The following is a 13959-nucleotide window of genomic DNA, read 5'->3' as shown; positions in this document are numbered from 1 at the left end:
GGCCTGATCAAGGAGCAACCTATGGTCCTTAGAACCTGACTGCCATGGCAGGTGATGCTCAGTTTTGGACTTTATCAGAACTGGCAGGCAAAGATCCCAGTCCTGGTATGTGCATAGCTGGGTTTAAGGCCTTGGGCATCCAGGCATCCCAGATTCACCCTAGAGCTTCTGGGAAAGTCCTGGTCAGACCCTGTACATTGAGCCTGGCTCCATGTGCTGCCCAGAACCTATACCTTCCAGGCGCCTGTTTTCTTCAGTGATGGCTGTATTTCTGGTCTATGGAGATTTCCATTTAAAGTTAGTTTTTTGTTTGTTTTAGTGTTGCTCTGTAAGTTTATCAATTGAATTTTTTCCCTATCATTTCTCTGTTTGGAGTAGAAGGTAACGTTTTCAGTATGTGCTCAATCTCTTAAACTAGAAGTCCATATTCTGAGTTTCTAACCACATAAATAGAAATTGCTATAATGTAATGAAATAGTAGGAAATAGAGCTTATTTTTGCTTGTAACCCTTACATTGAATTAAAAAATTTTTTTGAATAAGTAATACTGGTTCATAAACTATAAACAACAAAGTCTGATGATTCAGGCTGTATTAAATATGAATGGATTCTTCTTGTGAATGTGGGAAGGTTTTATTGTAGGATGATTCTATGGGTCATTATGCTGGTACCCCCTCCCCCCACCCCCATGCAAGGATCTTTAGGTTTTCTCTCTTAGGTTGCTCAGATATCTCAGATAACTTTTCCAGTCTGCTGAATGGATGCTAGTTTTCTGGGAGCTAAGAGGAAGGAGAAGGCTGGGATTCTTAAAGTTAAACGACTTAACACTTAAGCCTTTTGTTTTCACTATGGCATACATGTTCTCCCCTGACACCTTCCCTTCTATCTTCTTCAGAGATGAAACCTTCAGTCTCCTGGAGTTGAGAGTGTGGGAAGATCTACCTGGTAGCATGGAGCATGCATTTTAAACAGACTTTCAACATATCTTTCCTTTTTACTCCCCAATTTCTAGAAATGCTTATTGTGAGTAATTGGGAGTTACTTTCTGAAGTGTAAAGCAGGTGGATTTAATTTTTAACTCCTGTTAACTAAACAAGAATTTCTTGACATTTCTTTTGGAAAAGATTCAGAGTGTTTTGTACTTACCTACAATATCACTCATAAGGCCTAAAATGCTCTCATCTCCTGTAATCCAAGGACGTTTCCCTACTTCATGACCATAGGCTCCCCTGAAATTGAAAAGGGACACAAACTTTCCTTAGCTGTTTTTTGTTTATTTATTTGTTTTTGTCAATTTTCAAGTATCAGCATGAGCAACTGACACATTTCCAAGAGGACCTTTGTAATGTTTTAATAATTATATAAGAGCATGTTATTTTAAGACTAAAATGTCACATGTGGGAACTTTTTGTTTTTAAATTACCATGTCTTTGATTTTCTTTTTGTTGAAAGAAAGATGAAAGTCATTGCCTATACTATTTCCTTATTTTTAAAATATATTTTAGGGTCTAACATGGTATTTTTCCCTTTTATTTGGACTAATTCTAGACCATTTGAATACTTCACTTGTACATGGGTAGCATATAGCAATGTCAATACTAAAACATGACTATTAATTTTTGAGGTTAGAGACTGAAATGATTATAAACTGAATTTTAAATTATACCTACAACTTGTAATTAAATAAAAATATATAAAATGCAACTATACTCAGGATGGCATTTAAGGCAGATAATAGAACTTGGCACTAATCAAACTCAACCAGGTATGATTACCACGTTTATTAGAAGCTTATTGAGTCTCATTTTCCACATTTATAGAAGTAAATGGGTGACAATATGTAGCTTTTAAGGGTTGGTTTGAGAAATAAATGAGACAATGCAAGTAAAAGAGATTAATGTATTGCAAAGGTTCAAGAAATAGAATTCTTTCCCCTTTTTCTGAGGCTTCTTCCTAATGTATATTTATAAAACTCCCTTCATCAGCATGTGGTGTATAACACAATTTAAAAACTAATATTTCAATTGCCATATAAAGTGACATAAAGGAAGAAGAGGACTTTTTTTGAGGATAAACATAGACTCTTAAGAATTAAGGAGGAAGAGAAGGGCGATTGTTAGTTATTCTTATTCATATTATTAATAGATAGCCTGGAGCTTGCCTCTTTCTTGACTTCCAATATAAATGCTAAAGACAAAAATCATTACCATTAAATGGTAGTTAAAGGCAGATACTTGGAGCCTTTTTTATTTTAATCACATAGAGTTCCATGGCCTTTGCAGATAGCACAATATATCTTATTACATTTACATAGTAAAATTCTATGCTCTGCCTTAGAGAATTTTTATCTCAGTATATTATGCCATCAACTCCTCACTCTGGTAGACATCGGTAATAATCTTTAGGGACAGGTGTCTTCCTACAATGCTTTTGGCATCTCCCTCCTTTTCAAATATCACACCGAGTCCACTTCCTCATTTTGTCAGCCTACTAGCCTGGGGTAGTTAAATGTATTCAGAAAGTGTTACCCAAATAAACCCAAAGTAAAGTGGGCTGTCACTGGAAAGAGTTAACGTAGGTTAAAGTGCAGTTAGAAACATATGTATCAGAGTTTAGAGAACTATTACATTGCTGTCACTCAAAACTGCTTAAAACAGTGGCAGCATAGCTACAATCTTCTTTACAAATGCTGGAAAGGAAAAAAGAGCATGGGAGACAGTTAACTCATTCCCATGGGGTAAATTGATGTTATCAGTAGGGTGTTTTTTCAGTTGACTAAGGAGCAGTATTTGTTTACAAAGTTAGATTTCAAGATATAAAATCTAACTAGGAAGTTAACTGAAACTTGGATCCTCCTTGAATTAGACCTCTACTTCAACCACAACAAAATGAAAAGTTGCCCTTTTTTAAAAAGCTTCCCTCCCAAAATAGGTAAATAAATAAGATTTCACAGTGTCCCTGAATAATATCACAACTTTTTTCTGTGACCTAATTGATAATTAGCTAACATATAAGTCAGAAGAATCATTGTAACACTTCTTACCATGTACTTTCTTATCTATGTACTTTTAAGAGAAAGAAATGTCCAAATTGAATGAAGCTGCAAAGTTCTACAAGATTGTAACCAAGAAGTTAGGATTTAAGTGCTGATTGTGATTACTGAACTATTATACAGATATTCCTTTTGACTTTCTGGTGTATTGGAGTAGACAGAGGGAAATACCTGAAATCTTTGAACTTAGCTGCCCTGATCTCTGATAATGATTGTATAACCTTTATCTTGTGCCCTTGTGATTATAACCTCTACTTCTACCCATTTTATTTAGTTTCTCAACTTTAGAGTCTTATGATCACTAAAGAGAGCCCCTAATGTTTACTCATGAAGGGTCTTGGGTCAGTCCAAAACTAACCCACCCCAAATCAAAAGTTATCTTGATAACAGAAGCTGTATCTAGCCAAAATGGGCCAGCCTGACATGCACAGTAGCTTAGACTTTAACCCATGAGTGACCTATGCCTCATCATAATACTAAAAATCAAGCCCATCATGAGATTAAGTCTGCCATTTTCTTATATACATTCTGTGAGTAAGCATGTAATCAATCTGCGCATGTGCACTAACTGGGTTACCTTTAATTACATCATCTGAAGCCATTGTGCTCATTATCTTATAACCTGCTCATCTTCTAATACTATAAAACTATCAGAATTACTGCAGTTCGGGGAGAAAGATTTTTAGGTCATCTGATCTCCTGCTTCACATCTAGAAATAAACTCTTTCCCTCTTTGAAATCCTGGTACCTAGGGAATTGGTCATTTGAGCATGGAGAACCCACTACCGTTGTCTGGTATCGGGATTAAATCTCTCCAAGGGCTTCCTGCACACACACTGACACTGAGAACTACACAATCTGTTCCCAATGTGTAATTCAGGGAGCTATTTTCCTCTTTAAATAATCCTTTCTAAAATATCACAGCTCTTAGAGGAATCCTTAAGAAGTCACAACTGTAGCAGGTTTTTGCTCTTATAAAAAAGAAAGAACATCATTTCTCCAGCAGATTTGGTGATGTAGATGATCTAAAACTTTCTGGTTCTATCCTAGAGACATATTATCCATTTCTCAACTTATATTTTGTTCTATAGGGTGACATATTTTTCCCTTCTAGTTGGATTTTACCCACTATTGGTTATTTCCCTGTGTTGTTCTCCTTTAAATAGTCTAGATATTTAGTAAATATTTAACATAAAATGTTTCCAAAAAATTCTTTAAGCTTATTGCCTACTCATTCTAGCATACTCACAGGTTTAAGCATTGTTGCTTCTCACTGTTGCAACATTTCCCTGACAAGTAACTAATACGTATCAAATTGGTCAAATCACTCTAAAAGTTTTCTATTTCACAATATTGAAAGTATTTAAATATTGTCACTTATTTCACAAAACAAATACATTTTTCAAAGCAAAGTGTTATTAACCTGCGTTGGAAATCTCAGGCAGTTGAAAATGAAATTGCAGAAAAACAGTAATAAGCTTTTTAAAGCAAACATTTCTAAGGAAACTATTTTCATAGTTTTGCCTTGAATAGCTGAAAGTTTTGGAGAGAATCATTTAGGTTCTAAAATATTCCCAAGTGTACCTCTATTCTTGAATTGTCTTTAGTATAAGTAATCAAAGGTGGTAGCCCTATGAATTACAAGATCAGTCTTCATTGTGACCAGAAATTATTTATTCTGTAGATAAGCAAGGTGAACAGTTTGCCTTCAATAGGTCCAAAAACAAGGGAGATTCAACCATGTGCCAAATGGCATTTCCTGCTTTACAGACATGGATGGCCACTCAGATCCCCGAGCAACATTTCACTTTGTCAAAGCACCCTAATTTTTATATTACTGCTAAGATTATTATTTTTTTTTCAAATTAAACCACTAATTTCAATGTGTCTTAGAGTATTTAGTGATTATAACCCTTTTTGTCTATGTCCTTCCCAAAATCTTCCACTGTTCAAAAAAGAGGGAGGCACTGGCCTAAGTCATCAGCTGAGAAGTAGGGCAGACGTGGGTTGGAAGAGGTGAAGAGGAAGAGGTAGTAAGGTAAAACACGACACAAATGGGTGCCCTGGATCTAGAGGGGGAAGTAAATGTGTGAAGAGATAAAGTCTAGAAACAAAAAAAATAGTCAGAGAGGGGAGCCTAGAAAAGGCCAGAGGTGGAATTTGAAGCTAAACATTTTGGAGCAAAATAATAATAATGAGCGAATGCTTTTGAGATCAAAGATGGAGGGGGTAGGAGGGAACTAGAATATGGTTGGGCACCTCCAACAGCACTGGCATCTACGGGCAGGCAGGAGCATGGGGTTGGGCATGGAGCTCACTGAGACACCACAACTGAAAAGCACAAAGACTAAATAAAACAAAGCAATAATGTGATGGATATTCGCTACCCATTTTTCTCAGAAGTCTGTTTTTATTGTTTACATTTCTTGAAGCATTAATATGCATCTCCCCTTAATCATTATCTATCTGATGAAGAATAGGTAGGAGAGTTTAAGATTATGAAATTTTTTATTGTCACACAGCAATTTCTAAAAGTGAAAGGCAGCATCAATAGAAAAGTGAATGTTATGACAGAAAGGCACTTTCCTGGAACTTTAGTCTTGAAAATAATCAACCAGTACCTTAATAAATTAGGATAACCTTAAGGAGATGAATGATAAAGAAGGGTAGTATCCTCTTTAAAGGCCTAGATGAAAGAAAAAATGCACAGTCTTGCTAAATGAATATCCAAGAGGCAAGGACACTGTCTAAAGTTCAAATTCATTCAATCTAATTCTCTGCTTTCTTTTACAGTAAGCCCAACAATGAATATTAACCATTTTTATTAACTATGACCCTCATTTTTTAAATACTAAAACCTGCTAGTGCAAATGCTTCCAAATGTGGTGACATTTATTTTGCAATTTATGCATAAAAGTTAGGCAGATAAAGTTATAACAGGCTTAATAAATTATATAAACCCCTAATATTCTTGCATTAAGTTTTGAACTTATATTCTTAACCACTAAAACTAAGAACTTTTCAGTGTTATTTAATAGTCACTCTAGTGATGGTTAGTAGTCAGTGAAAGCAAACTTTAAGCATAAAGAATGAAAAAAGATGATGACAAATGTCTTCCCTCCAAAATTCTATTCTGATTTGGTTTTATACTGCTGAAAAAAGAGCTAGGATTGGCTCTTTTCTTATATCTATTTCTTAGGTTCAAATAGTCAGAAAATTGTAAAAAATTATTTATAGTTTCAACTTTATCAGGAATTATTGGGAAAGGATATAAAAGTGTGTATGATTAGGGCATTTTCCTTGAGGGGTTTATAAGGTAGCTAAGAATATAAAGCTAATAGAAATAAACAACTTTAAACTACCTTCCCTGGACCAGTGACTATGAATTCAATGGACATTCATGGAGATATAATCAATGTGTCAAAGATTGGGCATCATGTTGATAAGTGCTCAGCAGGCAGAGTAGGAATAGTTTCACAGGCAGAAGAACAGAACAGAAGAGATGGAGGAAAAAAGTGGGTCCTGATTTGATGATAACTTCCAGATGTTTCAAGCCAACCTCCTTAGCAAAGACCAAATGGAGCATCTTTCTCAACAAATCATTTTCAGTTTGGAGACAGAAAAACCTTCTGCAGCATACAATCTTTGTCATCTTCAGCAATTTTTGTTTTCCTACTTAAAAACAATTGTTGATATAGCTTGGCCAAGTTACAATCTTGAAAAATAAATTAAATCTAAAATGTTAACTCTTTTATTAATCATTAAAGAAATAAAATAAAATGATCACGTATGATTTAGATTTGTCAATGAAGAGTAGGGATTTAAATTTTTTAATATTTTATAAGTTTTACACTTAATGAACACTAGCTTGCCAAGTGACCTCATAACCATTTCTGATTCTCAGGTTCTTCATCAATAAAATGAGGATATAGAATGACGTGATTCCTAAGGTTCTTCTCTGCTCTAAAATACTAAGATTCTGTTACATACATTTCCATATATTGGACAACCTAGTATGAGTTTTTAAATTCTTGCATGAGAGGTTGAATAAAAGCTTTTAATATAATACTTACATTTTGGCCCACTTTTCTAGCTCTTCTTCCAGATATGTTTTAACCATTTTTGGTTGAAGTCCAAGAGAATTTCCTAAGAAATAGATGGCATTTTCATCCTTTTTCACTAAAGATAAATCAACTGAAACAGAAGAAAATGTAAAAAATGCTTATTCAATTAATTAACATTCTTCCATTTGGCATTGTTAATCCAAACAATTAATATAATTAACTCCAAAAAGGATAACAAATGACTTGAAATTCCTCCCAAAGGTAACATCAGTTTCTCTTAAAAATAATTAACCTTTTACATTTAAATTTTTAAAATTAAACCTATAGAGGCTATTTTTGCAATATCTCATATTTATTATACCCTACAAAAACCTAAATTAGCAACCAGTCAGAAATAGTCAAAGGCAATAGGAAAAAAAGAGTTAAAAACAGAAATTTAAAAGGAAGTATCAGCCTATCTATTCATATTAAAAGATTACCAGAATATAGGCAAGTACTAGCCATCTGCATTAATTGGTGGTTTTGTAGATACAGCAAATTAAAAACAAACAGACAAACAAAAACCTAATACTGGAAAGTGGTTAAATAGGAAATGTTATGTTGTATTTATGTTACCATGCGGGACACTGATTACGTGCTTCAACTTGGCGGGCCTGGGCTGGGGGACCGGATCCACCCCTGGGGAGGGTAGTGGGTACGGGTGACAGCGCCCTCCACAGCCCCCCGGGCCTGGGAAAGTGAGGCCGGAGGCAGGCCCCATTTCCTCTCCCAAAATACCAGTGTTAGGGGAGGCTTGCCAGAGGGAACCGCCTTTTCCCCACCCCCTTATCTTGCCCAGACACTCCCCGTTGCCAGCGCAACTCCCATCACCACCGGTGCGCATACATTGTTGCCGGACACCGTTACGGGAGCAACTCTCACCCCTTTTCAATCAACCTCCGCGCCCTCTCAGAACCAATCCAAGCCTTTAACCTCTACAGCTACCCCGCCCTCTAAACCGCCCGATATAAGCTTATACTCTCCCCTAATAAACTCTCTTGGTTTTCTTCATCCTAAAAGAAACATGTCCCGCCTGTTCCTTTCTCGCCGCCCTCCATACTTTGCACGCCTCCCGCCGGGGACCTGGCCAAGTCCCCCGCCTCGCCCTCGCCTCCGGGAAAGAGCCCCCGCCACCGGTACCCTCGGAGCAATCCTGGGAGCCTAGGATTTAGCAACCGGCTGCCACCCTCCCCCAGACGAGTCAACTGCGACCGCATTACCACAATAAAAATTTTATCTAAAAATTTATAAATCTGAAGTAGATATCTTAGATTTATATATTTTTTATTTTACCTCTGTATAAACATGTCTGTATAATATTAACGTATATAAGCAAAGATTGTTCTCTATACCTACAGATTATTCAGATAAATCAGAGCTTTATTGATTTGTCTATTTTACAACTTTCCCCTAATTGCAAACAAATGCAATTTCATTAGCAAACCAATCCATGTGTTTAAAATATAGTCAAGAAATGCACAAATTTATAATTTTGCTCTACTTTCTTTTAGTTCTGTGGAGAAAAGATTTTATTGGAATCATTTGTTAGTATTCTTGCCTTTACCTCAGACTTCTTTAATTAAACCTTTAGACTTTTTAAGAGTATACCATCTCTTTCAACCCAATCAGTTTTATAGATAGTCTGCCTTCTTTTCATCCTCATCTTTTAAGCCTAATCCATTAAAAAAGTTGCAAAAATTTAAATTGGATTCATTTAACAGTTTTTTGTTGACCTAGAGAACACAAACAGTCTCACTGAAGGAATTATTTAAAATTTTAGAGCTTTTAATCATTGTATTGTGGCTCAAATTTCAACTAAGCATTCAAATAAGTACAGGTAGAAGGCTAAACATGCCTTTCATGTATCAGTGTCATCAGTGACATGTGATGAAGAGGGAACTGCCCTAATCACTGCTCCCAGTGTCCTGTCCTGTTCTTTCATTGCTGGTGTTTTGACTGACAAATAAGTCATTTTTAAAGTGTTGTTCAATGTGGTAGAGAATCAGAACTGTAAACACAATTATCTTGTCCAATGCCAGCCAAAACTGTAGTTCCACATTTCCTTTTAGCATTCTTTTTTTCATGGTTGAGTTGTTTGTTTAATAAGTCTCAAATCACACCATCTGGAATTAGATGAACACTCAATCAGCATTATATAACGTGGAAGGATAGAGTATCAAGAAAGTGCATTTTGTCAAAGTTCCTCCAAAATGAAAAGATAACCCATCACACCCCACCTCATTTCCCTCTGATATTCACACCATGAAAAACAAGCAGAAATTTAAGCCTTGGAGGCCTAGGCTTCTTTTGCACCAGCAGAATGATGAACAAGTATTGTCATTACAAGCTGATGAGGACATTATTACTGACCCCGCAGAAATAAGAAGGGCTGAAAGAGAATACTATGAACAGTTGTACACCAACAAATTAGGTACGTAAATGAAATGGACAAATTCTTAGAAACCCTAAAATTATCTAAACTGACTCAAGAAGAAATAGAAGATCTCAAAAGACTAATAACAAGCAAGAGATTTAATCAGTAATCAAAAACTTCCCAAGAAAAAAAGTCCAGGACCAATTGACTTCACTGTTAAATTTTACTAAACATTCCAAAAAGAATTAAAGTCAATCCTGTGCAAATTTTCCAAAAAATTGAGGAGGGAACAGTTCCTAACTCAGTCTATGAGGCTAACATCATTCTAAAAACAAAATGAGATAAAGATATCAGAAGAAAAATAAATTATGAATATCTCTTCTTAATATAGATGCAAAAATCCTCAACAAAATACTAGCAAACAGAATTCAACAGCACATTAGAAGGATTATACATGATGGCCAAGTGGGATTTATCACAGGAATATAGGTGGTTCAACGTAGGAATACACACGATAATCAATACAACTGATAATAGACTAAAGGAAAAAAACAAAACAAACAAACAAACAACAAAAAAGCATGATCATTTCACTTGAAGCAGAAAAGGCATTTGATAAAACCTAGCATCGCAACAGTGAATTCGACTAAGAGTCTACCCGCTAATATCAGGAACAAGACAAGGATGTCCACTTTCACCACTGCTATTCAACACTGTACTGTTGGAGGACTAGCACTCCATGATTTCAAAATTTATTACAAAGCTACAGTAATCAAGAGATTGTCATATTAGCACAAGGACAGATGTATAAACCAATGGAACAGAAATGGGAGCACAGAAATAAACCCACACATCTATGGCTAATTGATTTTTAACAAGGGTGGTACATCTACTCAATGAGATGAAAATTGTCTCTTCAACAAAAGGTGCTGGGAAAATTGGATATCCACATGCAAAAGAAAGAAACTCTACACTTCAGGTGATATGCAAAAATGAACTAAAAATGGATCAGTGACCTGAACATTAGAGTTAAAACTATAAAACTTTTAGAAGAAAGCAGAGGGCAATATCTTCAGGACCTTGTATTATGCCATGGATTCTAAGACTTTTTACCCAAAGCATGAGCAATGAGAGAAACAATAGCTAAATTCAATGTTTTCAAAAATAAAAACATTTGTTCATCAGAGGACATTATCAGGAAAGTGAAAAGACAACCTACAGAATGGGAGAAAATATTTGGAAATCATATATGTGATAAGGATTTACTATCCAGAATATATAAAGAAGCCCTACAACTCAACAACAGAAAGGACAAACAACCCAATTAAAAACAGGCAAAGGACTTGAATAGACGTATCTTCCAAAGAAGATAAACAAATGGCCAATAAACACATGAAAAGATGCTCAGCATAACTGGCCATTAGGGTATTGCAAAAGAAAACCACAATGAGATACCACCTCAAACCCACTGGAATGACTATTATTTAAAAATAAAACAAAACAAAACAGGAAATCACAAGTGATGGGGATGATGCTGACAAATAGAAACCTTTGTACATTATTGATGAGAATGTAAAATGATGCAGCCACCTGGAAAACAGCTTGGCAGCTCCTCAAAAAGTTAAATATAGAACTACCTTATGACCTGGCAATCCCATTTCTAGGTATATAACTAAAAGAATTGAAAGCAGGGAACAGACAGATATTTGTACACCATTGTTCATAGCATTATTCACAGTAGCCAGAAGGTGGAAGCCTATATATATTGACTATCCTTGTTCTTAGGAAATATTCATGGAAGTATTAAGTGTAGAAGGAGCATGATGTATACAACCTGTTCTCAAATGTTTAAAAATAGATTAGATGGATAGATTGACAGGTAGACAGATAGATAGATAGACACAGACAGGTAGCAGATAGATATATAGAAAGATGCACAGAGAGAGAACGATAGGCAAATATGGCAAAATGTTAAAAGTTGCTGCATCAGGGTATCTGGGGTTGGGGTGGTATGTTGGAGTTTTCTGTACAGGTTTTGTGGTATTTCTCCAATTGTTGAGTTTGAAATTATTTCAAAGTAAAAAGTTAGAAAAAGAAGCTGATGTTCTTGGCAGTATAGAGCTCTAAAGAAGAGCAGTTAAGAGGTCTCCAAGGGATGAAGAAGAGCAAGCAAACCAACTTGATGAAAAGGTGCCTTCCATAAGACTGAATGAACGGAAGATAAACCTTCTGCAAGTGGCTGGGCCCTGAATCCTGCTTCATGTAGTGACCCAGGCATGGTAGAAGCAGCTTCCCGTGTGTATGTCTGAGTCCCAGGAAGGAGATTAGGCGGATAGGTGAGAGGAAGAGGTTGCTGCTGGTGATGTCATCTGCCCTCAAATGGCCACATAGGCTGTGGCAAGGGGAAACAGGAGCGCTCCTTACGGCCTAACAGACCCATCTCTAGACCCCAAGAGGCTCCTAACAGCTTGTGGAACACTAGGAAGAGGGAGGAAACTTCAGAATGAAGGAGCCAAGTTTTTCCAACAAATCTGGTAAGTGTCCAGTTTGATTCCATTTTTAAAAAATAAAGAACTGTAACATTTTTTCACCTCCAAGTTGAGACAGAAAATTATACTCATTACTGTTAACATAACCATTATGAAGATATTAATGAGAATGGCTTTTTAACTGCACTAAAGGAAAGATTTTCTTCCCCATAGTGACCTCTCCCTCCTCTGAACTCTCAAAAACACCTGGTGCTGGTTTACTAGTTTTAGTTGGGCTCCATAGAATAAATCAGGAATGAGTTATATTTTTTCTCACACCACTGCTCTTAAAATGTTTTACTTAAACCCATTTGCAGTGTTTTGAAGCTGTGTGTGCCTCAGAAAAACATGTTCTTAGACTTAATCCATTTCTGTGGGTGTGAACCCAGTGTAACCAGGACATTTTGATGAAGTTACTGTTGCGGTGCCCACGAGTTAAATTCGAGACAGCCAAATAGAATTTGAAAGAGCCTTTATTAGCTGGCTGGCGACTGCTTACTGTCCCTCCACACAGGGAATCCAGCAAGCAGCCCTGACCTGTGTGTGCTGGTGCCTTATATAGGCAGAAACCACATCCTGGAAACGCAAGCAAGCTATTTTAACAGAAGCAGAGTTGGCAGTTAGCTATTGGTTACAAAAGACAATTTAGCAAGGTTGGCATTTAGAAATCTGACAAAAAGTTTCACTTGGTTACAAAAGGTTTCACTTGGAAACAGTGCAATTGTTGATTGTTTTAATGGTTATGCTTGGCTAATGCGTACAGTGGCAAGTTTCACTCCCTAAAATGGTACAGTTTCACTCCCTCCTCCTCATGGCTTAATGGTGCTTACACAACATTTTTCCTTTGCAGAAGTTACAGACTGGGGGAGGGGACCCACAGGTGACAGATTACAGGGAGGGGGTCCACTTCAGTTACTTCAGTTAAGGTGAGGCCCACTTCAATCAGGATGGGTCTTATTACTATTACTAGAGTCCTTTGTAAGTGGAGAGAAAGCCACAGGAGGAAGCCAGAAGCTGAGGTGAGCAACACACCTCAGAAGAGAAGGGAGAGACCAGGAGACACTGCCATGTGCTTTGCCATGTGACAAGTCAATGACCAAGGATTGTTGGCAGCCAGCCCCAGAATGCCACAGTCTTCGGGAAGAAAGCATTGCCTTGATTCTTCCTTCCTTTGGACATTTTTCCTAACCTCAAAACCAAAAGCCATTAAATTCTCATTGTTTAACCCAACCCATTTCATGGTATTTGCTTGAGTGCCCAAGAAAACTAAAACACCATTCATCTTCCTGGATGATATCTCCCACACATGTGGGCATTACAAATTCATTTTCTTTTCTCTCTCTCTCCCCTAGCATTGCAAGAATGGCTTATTTTTTTGGAGAAAAGGGGACACAGAGTTAGTAATGTGAGAGCCACCATTGGGACCTGAGTTTGAGAAGTAAAAAGTCCCATTTTCATACATGCCCAAACACGCTCTCCACTCCCACAGACAGCTAAGAGGAACAGTAGCTGTGATGGCTTTGGGTAGCTATACAACTAGCATCTCAAGGTATTAAAAAGTTTAACATCACTCTGGGCCACTTTACCTATTTTTTTTTTTAGGTCATTCATCGGTCCCAGGCCTAGCCTGGGATCCAGTTGTCATTTTCAACATCTCTTCAACGGTTCTCTCCATCCTCATCCCAGGCCTGCCTATATTCAGAAAGCTGCAGTTTCAAACAGAGAAATATGCACATTATTGTTTGTTTTCTCCTTTCTCATTATTGCCACCTTTAATTCTCACGATAGATTGGGGGAAGAAAGGCAAGAAAACCTTAACAGACTGGGACTGGAGCAAACTGGCTTTGATGCCTTCATGTTAGCCATTTCCCTTATGGACCTTTCTATGGCCCCTGTAGAAAC

The 13959-nt window shown here is 36.8% G+C and overlaps 1 protein-coding gene across 4 annotated transcripts in view; it reads right to left on the bottom strand.

Moving 5' to 3' along the window:
* The window catches only part of KYNU (kynureninase), a 136570-nt gene that overhangs the window by 103311 nt on the left and 19300 nt on the right, over positions 1–13959 (bottom strand). For all 4 annotated transcript variants that reach the window (XM_037849630.1, XM_037849631.1, XM_037849628.1 and 1 more), the window contains exons 3-4: positions 7126–7246; positions 1147–1229 (exon numbers count right to left, since the gene is read on the bottom strand). In XM_037849630.1, the coding sequence (XP_037705558.1) occupies positions 1147–1229; positions 7126–7246 (204 nt within the window). The remainder of the gene's footprint in view (positions 1–1146; positions 1230–7125; positions 7247–13959) is intronic.

The sequence above is a fragment of the Choloepus didactylus genome, chromosome 9 (assembly GCF_015220235.1).
Source record: "Choloepus didactylus isolate mChoDid1 chromosome 9, mChoDid1.pri, whole genome shotgun sequence".
Classification (NCBI taxonomy): Eukaryota; Metazoa; Chordata; class Mammalia; order Pilosa; family Megalonychidae; genus Choloepus; species Choloepus didactylus.
This window is presented reverse-complemented; position numbering and strand designations above follow the sequence as displayed.